The sequence below is a fragment of the Nannobrachium achirus genome, assembly GCF_963921795.1.
Source record: "Nannobrachium achirus genome assembly, chromosome: 7".
NCBI classification, from domain to species: Eukaryota; Metazoa; Chordata; class Actinopteri; order Myctophiformes; family Myctophidae; genus Nannobrachium; species Nannobrachium achirus.
In genome coordinates, this window is record NC_137816.1 from 17,262,749 (window position 1) to 17,283,701 (window position 20,953).

The 20,953-nt window shown below is 42.8% G+C and overlaps 1 protein-coding gene across 1 annotated transcript in view; it reads right to left on the bottom strand.

The window, feature by feature from the left end:
* Positions 1–15,550, bottom strand: part of LOC308288605 (CUB and sushi domain-containing protein 1) — an 803,860-nt gene extending 788,310 nt beyond the window's left edge. The window contains 1 exon segment of the mRNA XM_080730076.1: positions 15,437–15,550. Coding sequence (XP_080586202.1) covers positions 15,437–15,530 — 94 coding nt within the window. The 5' untranslated portion in view covers positions 15,531–15,550.
* Positions 15,551–20,953: the final 5,403 nt, after the last annotated feature.

A 20,953-nucleotide genomic window follows, 5' to 3' on the forward strand; every position in this document is an offset into this window, starting at 1 on the left:
CAAACTTAATTAAAAATTAACATTTAGGTGTTGGGTTCACTTTCAAACAGTATAATCCATGTAGTTGGCTTTTGAATCCTAAAACATTTAAAACCACAAAACCACAAATAGTGCAAGACAACATAACAAAACCTTTTCTTTCTGAGGAGAATTAAGGTTTGTTTTATTGTGAAGGTTCCACACAGGTTGAATTGAATCAGGCTATTGTATAAAGTAAATACTATAGTTCTTGGAGGACACTGCTAATGACACAGTTTGGATGTAGACGTAAATCCCTTCATTAGCAATTTGTACATAAGAATACCCGGCATAAAAATAGGTTTCAAAAACAGCAGTTTATGCCAGACACTGAGACACAGCAATGACTTACATTCACAACAAAAATAAATACATAATAATAACTAGGCCAGTTGTGACTTTACTGGGACTATATTTATATTATAAATTGTATTCTTAACTGATAGACTTTGTAATTTAAATTACGTGTTGATAAATAATGTCCAGATTAGATTTTCTGAAGGTGTGAATTAATAATAATAATAATTGTTATTAATAGATATGCTACACGAGCACGATATACATATATATACAGGCCTAGTTCATTCACACATTCAGACAGCGATGGTGGAGGAAACCATGCAAGGCACCAACCTGCTCATCGGCATCAGTTAGGGGTTCAGTGTCTTACTCGATATTAGTAAAAAGTCAAAAATAATATCTTAATAATACCTCAACCATCCCAGAAGAGCCACTGAAGAATCACACGTTGTGTGTGTCATTTTCTAATAAAGGTCCAAATAGACCAAGCCGAAAACAGCAGTGGACTGTAGTAGAGGTCTGCGCGGGACTGATTTATTGAACCCGCTCCCGCCCGCTCCCGCCTGATTTCTGCCGACTCCTGCCCGCGCCGCCAATGATTTCATTTTTGACCGCCCGCTGTAATTTCCTTTCCGCCGCTCCCACCCGCGACAAACAAATGATGTGAATTTTGACCCGCGGACTCCCGCGGCGCACAGTACCGCAGCACGTCCAACAGCCTCCCTCCCAAGAAGGCACATTGAAATGAGATCCAAAACCATTACCAAACAAAAAAGTGTGCCGTGTGCGCCATGCGAGGAGCATATTTGTGACGGACTGACGGTGGGTGAGAACAAATGAGAGAAAGAGAGAGAGAGGGAGAGGGCGAGCGAGGGAGCCACGGCACGGAGTGAGAGAGCAAGAGGCGAGAGAGAGAGAGAACTTGCCGGAGAGAAAGAGAGACTCCAGTCCACGTACTGTATCAATGTGAGTGCGTTGTCCTCACTCAGCAGGGGGAATTGCGTTCTCTATTCACATCTTGACTTGCTAAAGAAGGCACGTTGACGTTTGTATATAATCCATTGAGATCCAAAACCAACAGGACTAGTGTAGGCCTACGTGCGCGAGAGAGGAGCATTTGTGAGGTTGTTAACAGAGGTAAAGTGTTTATATTGCGATTGGACATAGGCGATGGGACTATATTATAATAAATAGTTGTTATTTAGGCTAAATAGTGAGTGACAATGCCGCCGCAAATATCTGCCCACCGGTTAGCCGTTAACAGACGAGAGAGGGAGGGAGGGGGAGTTAGAGCAAGAGAAAGAGAAAGTCTACGGCTCCATGCTGTAGGTGCATGCGTTCTCCTCAGGCACTCAGCAGGGGAAATTACATTCTCTACATATTCACATCTTGCTAAAGTATAGATAAAAGCTTATTGCGGGAGAGTGCGGGATTTTGCGGCGCCCGCCGAGTTCATTTTGACCGCATGTCCCTGCCCGCAGGGATTAAACTACCGCCCGCGCCGCAATATATGGTGACGGGTCCTGCAGGTCCCGCGGGAGCGCGCTCCCGATGCAGGGCTCTAGACTGTAGCAATGGGCGGCATGGTCGATCCCTTCAAAGTAATTCCAATTCTCAATGTTTTCAGTGCATCAATGGGTTGCTTGACTCATCTGCACAAAAAGCGGATTAGTTCCTCATGTGGGAAAATATGTCCCACGTCCCTTCTCTACTAAACTGCATGCTGGTTGACTGACTCACATTTGAACAACAGGTCAAATACAGGCGACGGCCAAGCGCTGATTAATCAGGCTCCAAATCAGGAGACAATACAGCCAAAAATGCACACACCAAGCAGAATAACCCCCTATGAATGGAAACCCCGCTCTACAGCTTGGTGTATTTCCAAGCTCAACGCTCTGGGTTCCCCTCACCCGGGCTGCTCCCAGATCTGTTGAGACATTGCAGCCCCTCCCTCCCAGCTCACCCAATAATTATGATCTACAAGCTCACAGCAAGTTCCAATGGTGACACGTTGTAAGTTTTTAGATCTGCTATTTTCGGCAAGGAGATTTGGTTGTAGAGGGAAACTAGAAAAGAAAATTTCGAAGAAATTTTAATTGGTTAGTCTGTTGGGTAATGCATAGTTGAAAAGCTTGCTTGTCTTGTGACAAAGCAGCATAAGTCCCCTTGTTTATCTGTTGCACAGATAGAGCTTTAAATAGTTAAATGTATAGAGATGTGCCTGTGATAGAGAGGGAACCAAAACCATGTTGCTGTTGGTTGGGTTTGTGTACAACCCAAATGCTTTCGTTTCAGTTCAAACTCCAGACCCCTATGTATATGTAAAGTTCAGAACCAGCGAGAATGAAAAAGATACACTTCATTACCTCCTGCATTTATTACATTGCTCTCTGGAGCTCTCCAACTCTCTCTCTCTCTCAAACACTTACTGTACACGCGCGCGCACACACACACACACACACACACACACACACACACACACACACACACACACACACACACACACACACACACACACACACACACACACACACACACACACACACACACACACACACACACACACACACACACACATCCTGAGTGTTGTTAACTCTGAGAGTCTAAAAGTGGAGTGGATCTGTGTTTGTGCTCTATGTAATATTCTCTGGTCTCAAAGGACAGCTACAGTAGGACTGTTCAAGTACCTGGAAATCACTCAGGACTCGACATAATCTGTCTCTTTCCCTTGCTGTCACTCCCTCCTCTCACAAACGCCCTTCTTTATCTTGCTAACATTGACTGAACTGTTTGTTGTCTTTGGTACCACGGAAGGGGCTGCAATTATTGTTATTATTCTACCTTTTAAAAGGATTGCTCCATGGCACTTTGACTACTGTTCTAGTAACTCTCAGATGAATGTGCAAGTCCTACATATTTTTTTTTTTTTTTTTCATTTTTATGTTTGTCCATGTTGTGTTTTAGACTTTGTCTTTTTACGATGCTTTTCAGATGGTTTGTTGTTTTATGTTGCACTGCAAGTGGTTGAGGAGGAACAGTATTTGGTATTCTTTGTGTATGTAAGTACATAGGGAGATTGACAAATGAAGTGATTCTGATTATATCTTCCTACCAACCTGCCACCCTACTGTGTGTCTCGTTCACATACAGTAGAGTTCAGCGTTAGGTGGAAAAAGTACTGAATTTCAATCAAAAACATCTCAGATACGCACACAGATTGAGAAAATACACAAGGGAGTCTCATCACATACAAACGAGGGCAGAGTCACACACAGAACAGAGTATCAAAGACAAAAGTGTATCACAAACACACACACACACACACACACACACACACACACACACACACACACACACACACACACACACACACACACACACACACACACACACACACAAGATCAAGGGTCCCCCACTGCTATGTATTGAATATCAGATGAAAGAGATTTACTAGGCCAAGTTCAGGTGTGTCAGGCAAGTTATCAGACAGAAAACAAGGCTTCTCCTCGTCTAAACTTTGTTGGCATTGCCCCACCCATCTGGCACTCCTAGTAGGCCAAAACAATCTATTTAACCCATTCAGGCCGGGAACACATTTTAGTGTATGGGAGGGGCTTACAGTACATGTACAGTATGTAGCAACATATTTGTTTTTGTAGGCTAATTTCTGAATTTAAACTATTACAAAACATTGTTTGACCTGGGTTTGATACCACATTATACATGTTTTGTTTTGTTTTCTGCTGTTCCTAATTTCATTCATGCTTAAGCTCGTGGTTTGCTTCTCTGCATGTTTTCGTTTCTTCTAGTGAATTCCCACATTTTATTGTAAATTAATTTGCAATGAGTAAACTAATTACCCAAACACATAGGCGAGCACATAGAAACATGAACACGCACGCAGACATAGCCAACACATTGATTTTGCGGGGGGGGGGGGGGGGGGGGGGGGGGGACTTGGACTGTTTTAATTAGCCATTCCTCTCCTCCACAGGGACAGAGCCTGTAGCCAATGTGCATGTGTGTGTGCGTGCACGTGTGTGTGTGCGTGTGTGTGTGCGTGTGTGTGTGTGTGTGAGAGAGAGAAAGAGAACAGAGACGGATATTAAAAGTACATCGCATCACGATGTGATACGATACGATATGAGCTAGTAGATCTGCAATTTTCAGTACCATTGTTGTAACTGTACTGTACAACAATATTAGGTTAATCAGGCTTAAAATGTATTCCTTTTTTCCCTGTAGTGATTCATGTAAAGATTAAGATGATTCTATTAATGGAGAAGTAGGGGTGTAACGATATATAGTAACGGCATCAAAATATCGCTTAAAAAATCAAAGTATATCGAAATGAAAACAGCTAAAATCGAATCATATCGTTTGCATTTGTATCGTATCGAATCGGCAGTGCAAAGAATCGATTGTATCGAAACTACCTACTTGTGCATTGTATTTAGCATTTTTAAGAGAAAAAATTAAAAGGAGGGGTTTAATTACTTTTCCTTTCCATATAGCTACACTGGTCTATCGATAAATGTGTGTAATCTCTGGGTTCATGTCAAGGTGCAGCTTTGTCAATATACAATGTCCATGTATTTGGCATTTCACTGTGTTTACTTATTTATATCCATAATAATACATGTTTCCCTTTAAAACCTGCACTATCCACACCTTTCACACAGATTTAATTTCTTTGTTAAATAGTTACTATATCGATTTTAAATCATTGAATCGAATCGTATCGTATCGCCTTGAATATTGTCAATGTATCATATCGTCAACCATGTATCGTGATATGTATCGAATCGCTATTAAAATGTATTGTTACACCCCTATGGAGAAGGTAATCAATAGAATACTCAATAAGGAGATAATTGATAGTTGCACCCCATAATTGAAAGAAGCTCTGGGTGCATAATCACTGCATAAGTGTGCAGAGAAACAGACACTGCATGTACATTAGTGTACCAGCATGGAGGCCATGGCAATATATCTACGGTACTGTATATTATATCCATGTTGTGATATGAGAAGACATACCGTCTGGCATGTACGTATGTATCCAAAATGGCATCAAAAGATATGTAGTCATCGTGATATAGCATAAAGTTGTCTTTTTCTGGTTTTACCTGAACTTAAAGGAAAATTCCAGAATAAAACATAACCCCCCCTTAATCTGCCGTTTACCATGAGTGTACCTGAAGGGATGGATTTCTGTTATTGTTGCCCCCATTCAAAGATCACGGGACTCCATTATCCTCTGAGCAATCAAGTCGGGATAAAACAATGGAATACTGCGTCACTTGGAACTATAAATACAAGATTTATGAAGAAAAAAGTGCCTTTGGAGTGGTGAAAATTAGAGCTTTAGCAGGACTATAATATATATTACTACATACTATATACTATAATATTTAGCCCCGTTTTTACTGTGGAGAGGGCTCGCGGTGAGTCCCGTGATCTTTGAATGCGGGCAACAATAACAGAAATCAATCACATCAGGTATGTACACTCATGGTAAACGGCAGATTAAGGGGGGATTATGTTTTATTCTGGAATTATCCTTTAAAGAATCTTCCAGCTATTATATTGTATTATTCGTCTTTACCCACTCAGCTATTATGTAAGCATTACTTATATAATAGCTCTTATATCACCAATACACATCCCAACAAAACCTTCACAGCATGAAGGTATGGGGCAAAAATATCATAAGGCAATACCTATGGGCTTTGTTTGTAACTATCCATACATTATGTATGCGTGCACAACACGTGTGCATGTGTGCATATGTGCGTGTGTGCATGCGTGCGTGTCTGTCTGTTCCCGAATGGCCAAAGAGAAAAAAATAAGAAAAAAGAAAAGTATGACCATCTTGCCAAATAAAGATATTAGACTTAAGGAATCGTTGTCAGACAGTGGAATGTGAATGTGTGTGTGTGTGTGTGTGTGTGTGTGTGTGTGTGTGTGTGTGTGTGTGTGTGTGTGTGTGTGTGTGTGCGTGCGTGCGTGCGTGCGTGCGTGCGTGCGTGCGTGCGTGCGTGCGTGCGTGTGTGTGTGTGTGCACGTGTGTGTGTGTGTGTGTGTGTGTGTGCGTGCGTGCGTGCGTGCGTGCGTGCATGCGTGTAGTTGAATGTGAGTGAATGCACATGTGCATGAATAATTAGTGTTTCATAGTCTCAGTGGGAGTCTAAAATGAAGTTCTCAACCATGTTACTCTCCACCTTCTGTCATTTCCTGTGTGTGCGAGCGTGTGCATGTATATATACTTTTATGTCTAGCACTGCCAGTGCCTCAAACAACACCACTGTTTGAGGTACATCCAGACTGAGAAAAGAGAGCGGAGTGGAGTGGAATACAGGCATTGCTTCGTTTCCATGCGCTCTTTAGGGACGGAAGCTGAACTATATACACCACACCGTTGTGTGCAACAGCCCTACTTTATGGAATCATTTGCATGGCTTGAATGTTTCACCTCTTCATTGACAGAGGCCATTTTGCTCTTAGGTCATTTTCAGGGTGGGAAACCTCCACTCTCATGGGGTTTCAGCCATGTAACATTGCATGGCTGAAACTATAAAAGCAGAACTACAGTACATTATACACTGTATGACAACATGGAAGTATGCATGACCTTTCATAAACAACTGAAATCTGAAAACACTAGCTTCATTAGCAATCTGTTCATAATTCTTACCAGTAAGACTCCCTAATCGGGAGATAAGCGACCGTCAGCGACCGTCAAGCATACACAAACTTTAGAAGGCAATCGTATCCAATCAGGAGGGAATATGGGAAATGGGACAGATCCATGTTGATGACATGACTTTAGAGATACTGTGTACCGCTTTGTACAGACAGACTGACAGCTGGTGGAGCTTTTCATAGTAACTGCGACCGTCAGGTCGCAATAAGGAAACTTTTTGTTCCAAATTAAAATGTCTGGGTATTTTCTATTCTCTTCCTTGTGACTGCTGTTTAAAACATGTATGTGAAATTTGAACAGAGCTTTAATGAGGATATACTTGCCTTACCATTGGTCTCATGTGAACCATTAAAATAACAGATCACACAGAGAAAATAACAGAGGACTAAAAACACAATTCTACAGAAGTAAGACATGGGGTCCATAGGCATCCTCCTTATTTCATTTTCTTTGCTACTTATCTGTATTTTTGGCATCATTAAGACATCTAAAATACAGATTTAGATGATCCCATGTAAAAATCCTGCTCAAAGTATACATTTGGTCCCTGATGACCAAAAACGTCAATGGAGTGACATTCCATAAATAGACTCATGGGGATTTCTGCCATGTATATTTCAACCCCAGAATGAGTTACAACACACAGACAGTTAGTTTGATTCAATATTTAGATATTTGATTTTGATACATTTGATCAGACATATGGAGTGGTTTCAGTTTCAGTATTTCAGTCTCCTATAACTCGGCCCATGAACCACTCACCATCTTGGTTCTCACATCCAATAGTTACCAGACCCAGGTTAAACAAGGCAGAAATCTCCATGTATTTTGGGTCACCAGGGGACAAATGGATAGCCTACTTTACCCAGTACTTGTACATGTGATCAATGATAACTTGGGGGAAATGAAAACAATAAATAGAATAAAACAATGATAAAAAAAAAAATGAAAAAAACAAGACCAGCACCAGGGCACCAGGAGTTAGAGCTTAAATCGGGCCTAAAAAAGTGGGCCCGGCCCAACCCAGCCCGACAGAATTTCAGCCCGGACCGAGCCCAAGCCCGATACATAATTGACAATTGGAGACCGGCCCAGCCCGAAGACCGACATTTTTCTAAACAATTAGAAAATTAAATTTTAAATGAATTGCTGAGTGCATGCAGTGGCAGCCTTTTTTTGCATTACATTTTAAATATTGGTGAAGACAGAACGCTTTTCAATCAACTGTCTTTATTAGACAAGCAGCTTGGAGCAAATGGGCATATAATTGTATAACAAATCACAAAAACATTCGAGTGGAGCCTCCCTCCGCTCCGGCCAGGCAGGCATATTATAGCAGTGAACTGTAGGCTACAATCATGAAACTGTTACTGTACCTTTTCTTATGCAAACTTCTAATAAACTCTTCAATACAGTACCTTTTCTTATGCAAACTTCTAATAAACTCTTCAATACAGTAAACAAACAAATAAAATCGCGATTCAATTGTAAAACAGAGGCCCCGACTCCCGCGGACAATTTAACAAGCAACAATCCTTTGAGTTTACGTTGTGCGACATTAATGTGTGCTACTAAAATAAACAATCTCAAGTAAAATATGACATGTGGCTGTGCACATGAAATTAGCCTATAGGAAAAAATAAATAAAAGCCAAGATTAACGATTAAACATTACAGGAAACAATAACCAAAATATTAGAATGAATAGCCTTAATCAGTCACAAAACGAAACATTCCCTGGTTAAATTAAAATATATAAATAGGCTAAACAAATAAAATAACCAGCATTTGTTATTTTAGTCCGTAACACAACACTTTTCTTTGTATGAATCAACACTTATTTGTTGAGTTTAATAGTCCCAAAAATCCAGCGCAGGGCGCAAGGAGGCCGCGCCGCCGCGGGCCCCGCAGCCGCAGGTCGCTCGCTCCATCGGCGAATAATTCAATCAAACAGTAAGCAGCTGAAATTAAATAAAAGAAAAGTATACATAAATTATAAGATCACAAGAGACCAAGAAGACTACATTCTACATTGGCCATTTATTACCAACAGTTAAAGGCTTGGCTACTACTCACCGATTTTATTTCTTCAAATTGTGATGAAGAAAAAGGATGGAATCCACCGCCTCCGTGTTCAACGACGTCCTTCGCTCGGAGATGGTTCTCCCTGCGGCGCTGAACACCCGTTCACTGGAACTGCTGCTGGCCGGGATGCAAAGCACAGATCTTGCCAATTGTGCAAGCTTTGGGTACACCTTCTTGTTGGCTCGCCACCAGGCAAGGACATCTTTTTCATCCTTCATGACAGGCGTCTGGGCGACATACAGAGACACCTCGTCAACCTCCTCTCCTTCTCCCTCGTAAGCTCTGTGCTCATTTTGCCACTCTGCAAATTCGTTGTCTTCATTTTGGGCAGGAGGAGCAGCGGCGGCGGCATCCTCATCCTCTCCATCTGGTCTTGCTGCAGGCATGTCGCGGAGAAGAGCGCGGATGTGCGCATACACATTGTCCCTCTCTGCAAGTGACAGCATTCTCAACTGATTATATATAGGCCAGAGGAATGTGGCGATCTTGTGGCGGTCGTCTATTTTAACTTTTCGAACGAGCCACTCTTGGTGCCTTTTACGCACGGCGGCCTGCTGTGCTGAGTCAAGTGCGTGGGGTTGAACATGGCGAGTGAGTGACTGATTCTTAAGGAGCACAAGATTGAGTGTAGGATACTTGTCTCCTTCGAGTACTTTCTGTGCATCGTAGAAAGGCTTCAAGAAGTCAACTAAAAAGCTCAGTGTGTCCGGCGCTATTCTTTCGACCCGTCCACTCTCTCCTCGCCTATCCAGTTTCTCATGCAGCTCATGGTAAATTGCCTGAACAGAGTCCAGACTGAGATAAACGGTACTGAAGCGGGTGTCCACCATTTGCAGCAGTGTTTTGGACAGTTGAGCTGCCAGCCCTGTCTGTTTCACATACTTCACCAATTCTTTGGCAGCAATAATTGTATCTGCTATGTCGGGAGCAACATCCTTCAGCTGTGCTACGTCAAGTCCATGGCGCAGCACTGTGTTGAGTACGTGATCAATGCAATCCAGTCGGTGGTATGGACGCAGAGCCAGTACAATGTTAGCTCCCTGGTCGGTAACCCACACAATTCTGGTCAGAGAAGCAGCATCAAGGCCAAACTGCATCAGTTTGTTGACAATCTCCCGTCGTATGTTCTCTCCAGTCTTGGCCTCATCTAAAGGGAACGCCGCAGTTGAAAGTGTTTTGGACACAAGCTCCATCTCCTCTGTTATGTAATGGCATTGCTCCATCTCCTCTGTTATGTAATGGCATGTGATCGTCAGGTAACTTATCTTGCGATAATCGTCCGTCCACATATCTGTTGTCATGGCGATGGTTCCATCTTTCAACAAACTTTGCAGCAGCAGTGCCAAATCTCCCTTCTTCTCGTCTGCCATTTTACCACACCAATTTGAGATTGTAACGTTGCATGGCAGAACTGAGCTAACTGCAACTTTTCCATGTGCAGCCCCCACGTTAATGAGCTCTTGTGCGAGCTCTCCAAAGCCCTCTCCATTGACGATATTAAATGGCCTAATATCTTTACAGCACATGAGGACACATTTCTCTGTCACACCTTGTTTTACCTTTGCAGGCAATGACACGACTTTAGGGACAGTTGTGAAAAACGATGCCACACTTGGTTGATTTGCCTCGGGGGGCGGCAGTCCTGTGCCTTCACACCGATCTGTGTGCCTTCCTAGCGTGGAAGTCCCCGTCTTTTTGCTGCTGTGAACCAACACAGTTTTGCAGCTTTTGCATTGCACAAAATCCACCGGGTCACCGTTCTCGTCGTGCACTTTGTCAAAGTGATTCCACACCTCGGACTTTAGTCTTTTGCTTTCTTGCACAATTAATCCATAATCGCCACTTGCCAGCCTCCTTTTCACTTCATCAGTCTCCATTTTTGCTGTTTTCCACCTTTACCGCGCAGTCGTTTCTTTGTTATTATTTGTTTTCCTGTTTCAAGGCATCTGACAAGTTATTGGTCAAGGCAGGTCATGAGGAAGAAAGGGGGTGGGCAGGGCGACAGGCCTCGCTCACACACACACGCAGTCAAAGGCAGCCGCGCGCAGAGCAGATTAGAGAGGAGAGAGACACACATCATTACGGCGCGCTGCGCTCGCCTGCAACCAATGTGACTACGACACAAGTTTTTTATTGTGAACACACACAATACATACGCACACATAGCTACAAATGAATTGAATATATATTAAATATATTAAAAATAAATATATTAATTTCTTTTCTTTTTTTTCTTTTCTTTTCCCAAGCCCGACCCAGCCCGAAGCCCGACATTTGCGTGACAAATTGAGCCCGGCCCGGCCCGCGCCGCGCCGACCCGTCGGGTCCCGTCGGGCTCGGGCTGAACTTTTAAGCTCTACCAGGAGTCACCAGAAAAAAGGATGGGGGTTTTCATTAAATCTATTGTTGTTAAAATGGAATTTGAAGTTACAATGGGTTTGGATTTGGAAGGGGGCGTGTCTGATAAAATGAATATCAAATGTCTATCTAAACTGAAACAAGCAACTCAAAAACTGTTCCCAAAAGCCTGATTATACGATAAAATTACAAAAGGTTTTTTGAAAGAGAAATATCCCTTGAATAAATTGTAAAAAATTTACAATTAGGCAGCCACTTTGTTATGCAAATTAGAAGGTCAGAATAGTTTTACTTGGGAACCAGGTTTTTCAGATTCGGCACCTTTGAATTATGTAAAATTTCCCTGATTCCCCACTTTTACCCCCAAATGCCTCTAACCTCCTAATAGAAGGCCTTTTTTTCTGAAATCCGTCCTGACTCCTGACTATAATATAGTCAGGAAAAAAAATCAGAAAAAATAGCCAGGGAATCCCAACAACCTATTTGAAGTTCAGTGGGCTCAGAGTGGAGTTTAGGTGCACCAGTAAGTAGTATAAGCCTTGCCGAGCCATGCAGCCCATAGGGCAGGAGCCTATTTCCTCTGTAGCGTGAGGCAGCTTGATGTACAAGTACACCCTATGACACTAGAACTGTATTAAGATTCCTAGTACTATTTGTCACATACATTGCTGTATGTGAGATTTGTTCTCCGCATTTGACACATCTCTTGGAGCAGTGAGCAGCAGCCGAGCCGTGCCGCGCTCTGGAAATCAGTAGTGGTGATCTAACCCCCACAATCCAACCTTTGATGCTGAGTGCCAAGCAGGGAGGCATTGGGTCCCATTTTTACAGTCTTTGGTAAAGGTGCACCAGTGAACTATATCAATCAGGAGCTCTACCCAAGTGACCTGTGGTGGCCAGAGAGAAGCCATTACTCAAAAATAACAACCTAGAAAGTCTGTCTGGGCTTTGCCACAAAACATGAGAGTAACACAGCTAAGGTGTGTTGTGTGATCAGATGAGATAAAGATGGAGATTTTGGGCACATTTTGAAAGCACTGTGTGGTGCAAACTTAATGAAACAACATGGCTGATGGTGGTACACAGACCTTTGTATGACAAATCAAAGATATAAATCAACCCATACTTACAGTTCTGTGATGGAAGGAAGCTACTTGCTACAAACACACACGCACGCACGCACGCACGCACGAACGCACACAAATCATTTAAGCTTACAGCTGCTATACATGGCAGAGTGGAAGAGATAAATTACATGTGATGAAAAACTATCACAAAAGCACCCATTAAACTCAACATAATCATCACACCAACCCACCAAAAAAAGAAGAAAGGGACACATCTGCTTTACAAGTAGTTACTTAAACAATGTTTGTGTGCTTTCTACCCACTCTATGGTTTAGCTCCATATAAAGGGACACAGCCCGGTACAACAGGTGCTCTGACAACGGGTACGATGGGTACAGTACAATGGGTATTGCATAACCAGAGGGCCATGCATTCAGTCATGTTACAGTAAATGTTCAGGGCTACTGACAGAGCTGCACAATATGATGCCTCGGGAGTGAGAGAGGGTTGTCAAGGCCTCGGCACGCTGTTTGGGTAGCGCTGCTGTACTGTCTGTATAATATATATGCTGTCTCAAAGGTGGGGGGAAGAGCACGATCTCTCTGATCCACACGTACAAATAATATAGGCTTCACCATCACTGCCTTTATGTTTGGAACAGAACAAGCAGACATTTTTGTATTCTTGTTAAATGCAGAAAACAAGCGGATAGATGTGTGTGAGATAGAGACAGACAGACAGACAGACAGACAGACAGACAGAGACGAAGAGGCAGGCAGGCAGGCAGGCAGGCAGACAGACAGACAGACAGACAGACAGACAGACAGACAGACAGACAGACAGACAGAGAGGGAGGGAGGCAGAGAGGGAGGCAGAGAGGGAGGCAGACAGATAGTGACAGGGAGAGAGAGAGAGAGACAGACAGACAGACAGACAGACAGACAGACAGACAGACAGACAGAGAGGGAGGCAGACAGACAGATAGTGACAGGGAGAGAGAGAGAGAGACAGACAGACAGACAGACAGACAGACAGACAGACAGACAGACAGACAGACAGACAGACAGACAGACAGAGAGGGAGGCAGACAGACAGACAGACAGACAGACAGACAGACAGACAGACAGATAGTGACAGGGAGAGAGAGACAGACAGACAGACAGACAGACAGACAGACAGAGAGGGAGGCAGACAGACAGACAGACAGACAGATAGTGACAGGGAGAGAGAGAGAGACAGACAGACAGACAGACAGACAGACAGACTGACTGAGACAAGGGGAGAGAGACAGAGGAAGACGAGGCAGTATAGAGGAAAAGTGCACACAGAGAAGCTATTGATGGAACAGAGAGTGCAGTAAAGCTCACACCAAATGCAGATTTTAACACTTTCCTGGCTCTATAGGCCACAGACCAGTGTCTGACCATCTAACTAGGTCAGTGTTTCCCCCTTTTTTGGATCAGGGCCCACTTGAGAATCTCAATGTGTCCGTGGCCCACCCATCTGTCCACTTAACAATGGTCAGATTGGTGGGCTGCGTGCATTTTCAGAGCTTGTGTATTTCAATAATCTATCAATCGACTGTGTTCTAGCTTTGGATCAATGGAACTGACAGAGAATACATAAAGTTCCTATTTATCTGTATCACATTATTGTTTTATATTAATGTTAAATAAATTCAGTGTTTTGACAATTATTGGGGGGGGGGGGGGGGGGGGGGGGTTTACACATCGGCAATCCTACACATCGCTATTCCGAAGATTGACTTACACTTGCAATACCCTCACGGCCCACCAGTGTTCCACACAGGTTGAGAATCTCTGATCTCTGTACATTTGTATATAAAATATCGTTTACACTGTCCTGATACAGCAATGCTGGCCACTATGGCATGAAACAACAGCCACGAACTGGATGACAACACTGCAATAGATTGGTTGTGATATTTCTAGACAGACAGACCCACACACGCACGCACGCACGCACGCACGCACGCACACACACACACACACACACACACACACACACACACACACACACACACACACACACACACACACACACACACACACACACACACACACACACACACACACAGAGTACTGTAGACAGAGGCAGGTAGATAGGTAGGTAGGTAGTTCTGCCTGTGTACAGTATACAGTGCACCCCCCCAACTATATTTCTAGACAGACAGACAGACAGACAGACAGACAGACAGACAGACAGACAGACAGACAGACAGACAGACAGACAGACAGTCACAGCCACCAGCCATGATGCAAGGTTCACATGTATCCAGCATGAGAAGAAGAATCATCACGTAACAATAAGTCAGCAGTCAACAGCAGCCACTCTGTCACTCTTTGACAGCCAAAAGAGAATTACTTTTACACACAGTGAAATTTGCTCTGGGCATGCCTTCAAGATACCCCCCCTCCCCTTCCCAGTGTCCATCTCTCTCTCTCTCTCTCTCTCTCTCTCTCTCTCTCTCTCTCTCTCTCTCTCTGACTTTCTTTTTTTTAGAGGGGGGGGGGGGGGGGGGGGGGGTCATTTGATTGGATTTGAAGAAATCCGAGTTAACTATCTGGAATCGCGTGACCACCCAAACAGGCGATCTTTGGATAAACCGTGGGAGAGAGAGCGCCACGTCTGACTGGTTCGTTGCGTGGTAAAGTCTCTCGATATAAAGTCTGCTAGTGGATCCAGCAGGTTCTCACAGCACTGAGCAGAACAGAAGGACTCTGCAACCAAACGACACCACAGCAGCAGCACGTCGAAACACCCTCTCTCCCTCTCGTCACGAAACCAAACAACCTGCCAACATTCACGTTCACGCACAGCAACACACACTAACCAGCAATTAAACACAGCCAAAGTCAAAGTCTGATTCAAAACTCACCTTTAGACGAGCAGAAATTCCCCAGTATCACCCCCATTAGAACGAGGAGAATGCGTCTGAACCTCCCCGTCTTCATGTTATTCAGTTTCCTCATCTTTGGCGCTCCCAAATCCATTTATCTTATAAAAAAAAAGAAAAGGCGTCCTTTCGTTTTTTGGTGGAGAGAAAAAAAAACGTTCGTTTCGAACGTTGAGAGCAGAAATCAGTCACAAATATCCCAAACATACACATCCATGTTTTAACGTTCGGAGGAAAACAGCCGATGACGACTTGGTCTAAAATTGGATAACGCGTCTCTGGTGTGAGCTGTCATAGCATCTATAGGCTACGGAGCGGAGGAGAGCGCAGGAGAGATGTTGAATGAATGGATGGAGGAGAGGAGAGAGGGAGATGCCTGCGGTACAGTGTTCTGTACTGTAGGTCCGCACAGCGAGGGGAGCAAGCGACGACTGCCAGTGAAGGAGAGAAAGAGAGGGAGAGAGAGAGAGAGAGAGAGAGAGAGAGAGAGGGGGGGGGGGGGAGGGAGAGGGAGGGTGGATGGTTGAATGAGAGAGGGGGGGGGTCGGAACATTCAGTCACAGGATAACTTATACGAACATAAAAAGTGTCGGCAAGTGTCGTGCTTAATCGCCAATGTTCGGACAAACGTGTCCGTGGCAAAGACTTGGTCTTGTTGTCCGTGCGGCACATTTTTAGATTTGCACACCATTATGATGTTCTTATTTTGATCACTACACTAGGGTGTAGGCAGCCTACACATGGAACCAAATGGAGTTCCATTTGTACACTCTGCAGAGTTAAATAGGCCCACCTGTTATGGTTATTCATGGGTTGCATTTGTAGTCCTAAACCGGCCATATTTCAATTTGTCTGATTGGCATTGTTGAACCAATGTTCTACGTTAATCAAAACACCTGTGTTGGTCCTCAAAATGGCTGGTGTAGAACTACAAATGCAACCCCCCAAGAATTCAGGGCTATCTCTTAAAGTTATGTTTCTGGTAAGATTAGCCTATTGTCCACTCATTTTGTATAGTCTGTGGCAAAAACATATAGGCTATATTTTGACAAAAATGTCTCCACAAGCCAGCATGGTGATGATGATGACCCCTGCTCTCCCTCGCCGTTTATATGGATGCAGCCATGCAGGTAATAATCTGCATGTCGTCGTGTGTGTGTGTGTGTGTGTGTGTGTGTGTATGCACGTGCGTGTGTTTGCGCGCCCAAACTGAGCCACGAGCCAGTTATTGATCCCGGTCCCCTGGCAATGTGCAGAGATCACACTAACGAGATTACAACGCCCCGAACACACTGTGTAAAGCCTCAGTCCAGTTGACACTCCAATGCGCACAACACACCAGGGTGATGAGGGATGCGTGAGGGATGCATGTTACTTATATCACAGTGTGCCATGCAGGCAGGCCCCTTTCTGCTGTTTAGGGGGTTATTATGTCAAGGATTCCTGCATATAAGTGGGAAACCCGGATTCCCCATAGTGGAAGAAAATCCTAGCCTATTATGTATCCTATTTCTTGATACACCAAATGTGGACATTTTCTTTTATAGTAGCCTAGTTACTACATTTCACAACTGTTTGGGTGGGGAGATAACAGTGTCTAGACATCTGCAGTGATGTTAAATTATACTGCTCAGCCTATCTTGTTACAACGTGGAACCTGTATAGTGGAACCCTGTTGATTTTGGCATAATGTGCATTTGTCCATTTTAAACACGCAAGCATAAGACGGTTATGGCAATTGTGTATCCATTTTCTATCATGTGTGTCCTTGTTGGAGCATGAGCCGTTTGTTTTTATGTGTGGCTGTGTGTGGGCTGAACCATTTCATGGCTTTACCAATGTGAGTCATCTGTCAGGCTGGTACAGTAGCTCTCAGTGCATCACAGGCTAGTTTAGTCATTTTGAAGACAGATTTCTTGTTTTTTTTCTTTTCTTTGTTTGCTGTTTTCTTCTTTTTTTTTTTTTTTTTTTACTTCTAGTGTTGGCTTCTAATGGGCTACATTACAACTGGCTCATCCACCAGCACAGGCAGTCGTTTGGGACAACACACAACTGGTAATAGTTTTTTAACACAAAGTATAGAAAAACACACAGCTATGGTGGCCATGCTGACAGACAGGCAGACAGACAGACAGACAGACAGACAGACAGACAGACAGACAGACAGACAGACAGACAGACAGACAGACAGACAGGGCCAGCCAGTGAGCCAAAGAAAGGCTCCATTCAGTACAATGGACAGCTCCTAGGAGTTCCACTATGTGGTAAGGCTGCCATCTACCTGTAATCGGGAGAACTGTGGAAATAGACAGGGAAAGTGAGAGGAAAATGTCTCGAAAAAGACATGGAGTCAAATTTAAGTTCTAGGTTTATATTATTGAGCAAATGCCAAGCAGCAATGTAAATGGCAATACATGTATGTTTCTGAGTTCATAGAATAGAATAGAATAGAATAGAATAGGTTTGGAATAAAATAGAAATGTCCGATGGCATCACAGATTTAAACCTGTGAATGTATGAGGACAGAAGCTTATATAAAATAAACTACCAGAAATGTGGTGAAAAGGATCAGAGTAAGCCCACACTGGGCTCCTGACCAACATTTCCACATAAAGGGGCGCACCACGGCCAAATCAACAATACCCTCCTGTCCACAGTCACTGAAGGTGTGCATAATGATGTGAGCCTATGCTTATCATTTGCTTGCACACAATCCCAGGGTTCAGTCAGGTTTCTACTGGGCTTTCACAGCAGGGACGTGCTGGGCCCCTGATTCAGCCCGGGAAAAAGAGTTGGAGAGGCCCTCATTTTTATTTTTTTTTAAATTATATTTTGTCGTTGTTGGGTGGAAACCTTATATGTCCAAAACCGTTTGTTTTGTATTTATCATTTTAAAAATGATTTAAACTAGTGAAAACTCTATGTGGTGGTGGGGAAAAAAAAGAAAAAAAAATACATAAAAATGTGTCAAAATGTCCCTGGGAAAAAAAAGGACATAACACGTTAACATTTTTGAAGAAAGTTTATGATGTGCATGTTTTGACACAATAAAGTATTTAAAAAAAAAAAAAAAAAGTGAAAACAGCCGATCTACAAGCAAGTTGTGTGCTTATAGATCTGCTGTTTTCACTACTTTTGTGCAACGGCCTTGTATGATGAAGCAGGGCTTTGCTTTGCGAAAAAACTTACAAATTTTAAACTTGGAGATACAAGGTTTCTGCCCGACTTTGTTGGCCGCACAGCCCCCAAAATGGAACGAGGGACGACATTTTATTTTTTAATTTTTTCCTAATGGCCGGCAGGCCGGGAATGAACCGGCCATTCGGGAGTTGTTCCGCTTTTCCCAATGGCCAGCACGTCCCTGTTTCACAGTGTTCGGTCCGTGGGCTTCAAGCTTCTATTCTTCTAGCTTTTACTTTTTTCCCCTTTGAGGAAGTTGTGTTTTAGGGGTTGGGTGGGATTCATTCATTGAGTTATACATTAACACACACACACAAGGCTCACAAACAAGGAGCCAATAAGTGTTTTTTTCGTACTTTTTCCAATTATTCTAATACAATATGCATTATAAGCAGAAATAAATTGCCGGACACGTTGGCACTCAGTATAGATGAAACCTGCTTCTAGGGTTGTTCAAATGAACCCATTATCACATGCAATTCATTTTAAAAGGGATGCTGCTTTATTGTTACCACTTACCACCATTAATTGTGTTAATTAACCTAAGCTTTTTGGGGTTTGATTTGTAGCTACCCGTAGGAAATGCAAAGAGGTAGTCTTGCGAGTCAAACAGTATTTATACCTGTGTTGGAGAAGAAAGATGTAGTGCTACAGTAAATGGATGCTTTAATTTTAGAACTGACAATTGTTGTTTAAAGTCAGCCAAGTTGATGGCAGACCACTGCATGTACTGTAATCCCAGTTCCTATGAATATATGCTGATTTATGCTTACCGGTAGTTCATTTAAGGCTAAGCCCAACTTTATCGTCAGCAGACCTCAATAAATCCAGAGGGGTTTGACTCTGTGCGCATACTCATACTGTAGAAATAGGGGTTATGGTATAAGCAACCTTCTATTTAGTGTAGTCAGTGTAGGCGTCAGCAAGGCTGGATGAAGTCAATGCCCCACCAACCTTTAACAAAGGAGAAGGCATACCATTCATGAATGTCCTTCTCAACCTAGTCAACACTATTCTTGCTATTATTGGTCAATCGTGAGTTATCTGACTGAAATGAATATACCATCAAAAAAATAAGCCTAACCACTTTAACTCTACATCAGGAATTTTGTCATTTTTATTAAAAACTATAATGTTAATTTTAATACTTTTGAAAATATCCATCGTTGTGGGGGTCCGTGGCACAAAATGGGGGGTCAGCAGCCAAATACCATAGATATACATTTTGGGTTTCTTGACATGGAAAGGTTTTAGAAGCACTATCTCGACATATCTAGACATCTCACCTCCGACAGAGTCACACACAGTAGCTAGAACATCTGAGCCCAGAGATATTGATGGCCATAAACAGTGGTTACTTAAGTAAAAGTATCAATACTGTAATGTAGAAACACTCTGTTACAAGTAAGTCCGGTAATCAAGATTTACTTGAGTAAAAGTGCAAAAGTATTGGCATCAAAATACTTAAAGTACCAAAAGTAAAAGTACTCATTATGCAGAATGTCCTGTTTCACACGGTATCATTATGTATAAAATGTATTAAAATCTTTTGAAAATAGCAGATCTACAAGTTCACAATGCATCCACATCACAACGAGTTGTGTGTGGGCTTGTAGATCGTCCATTTTCAAATTGCCATAGTGTTAATGTTTTGTAATAATAATCAAAATCTACAAAGTAACTATTAACTAAAGTTTTCAAATAATTGTAGTGGAGTCAAAAAAGTAAAAGTACCTCAAAATCGTACTTAAAGGGGAAGACCACCCATTTTCAATATTGAACTATGTCATTAATATACCTTAGAGGAGTTGTATGGAAATAGAAAAAAAGTTCTATTTCCACACAACTCCTCTAAGGTATATTAATGACATAGTTCAATATTGAAAATGGGTGGTCTTCCCCTTTAAGTACAGTACTTAAGTACAAGTAAATGTACTTTGTTACTTTCCACCCCTGGCCAGAGGCCACAAAGACCAATACATCAACAGGCATCAAGCACATTGAACACTGAATATGTCATGAATAAGATACGCTCCACTATCATTCCTCTTAGAGGAGTGGAGGATGCATTGTTCCTCCTGGAGTGTGCACGGATGCCAGCAGGTACTTGAACCTGAAGAAACATAATGCCTGTGAAATGACTTTGCCAACGAGACAGCCACAGCGACAACAAAGGACATCATTTTGATTGTTCTCTATACTGTACAAACAACTGCTGTGCTGTCTATAGACTCAGCTGTGTGCAAAACATAACAATCCAAGGCAGAGGCCTCTAAAATCAAAAGCGGTCCCTCTTGAATCAGAGGGAGAAAGGCGTAG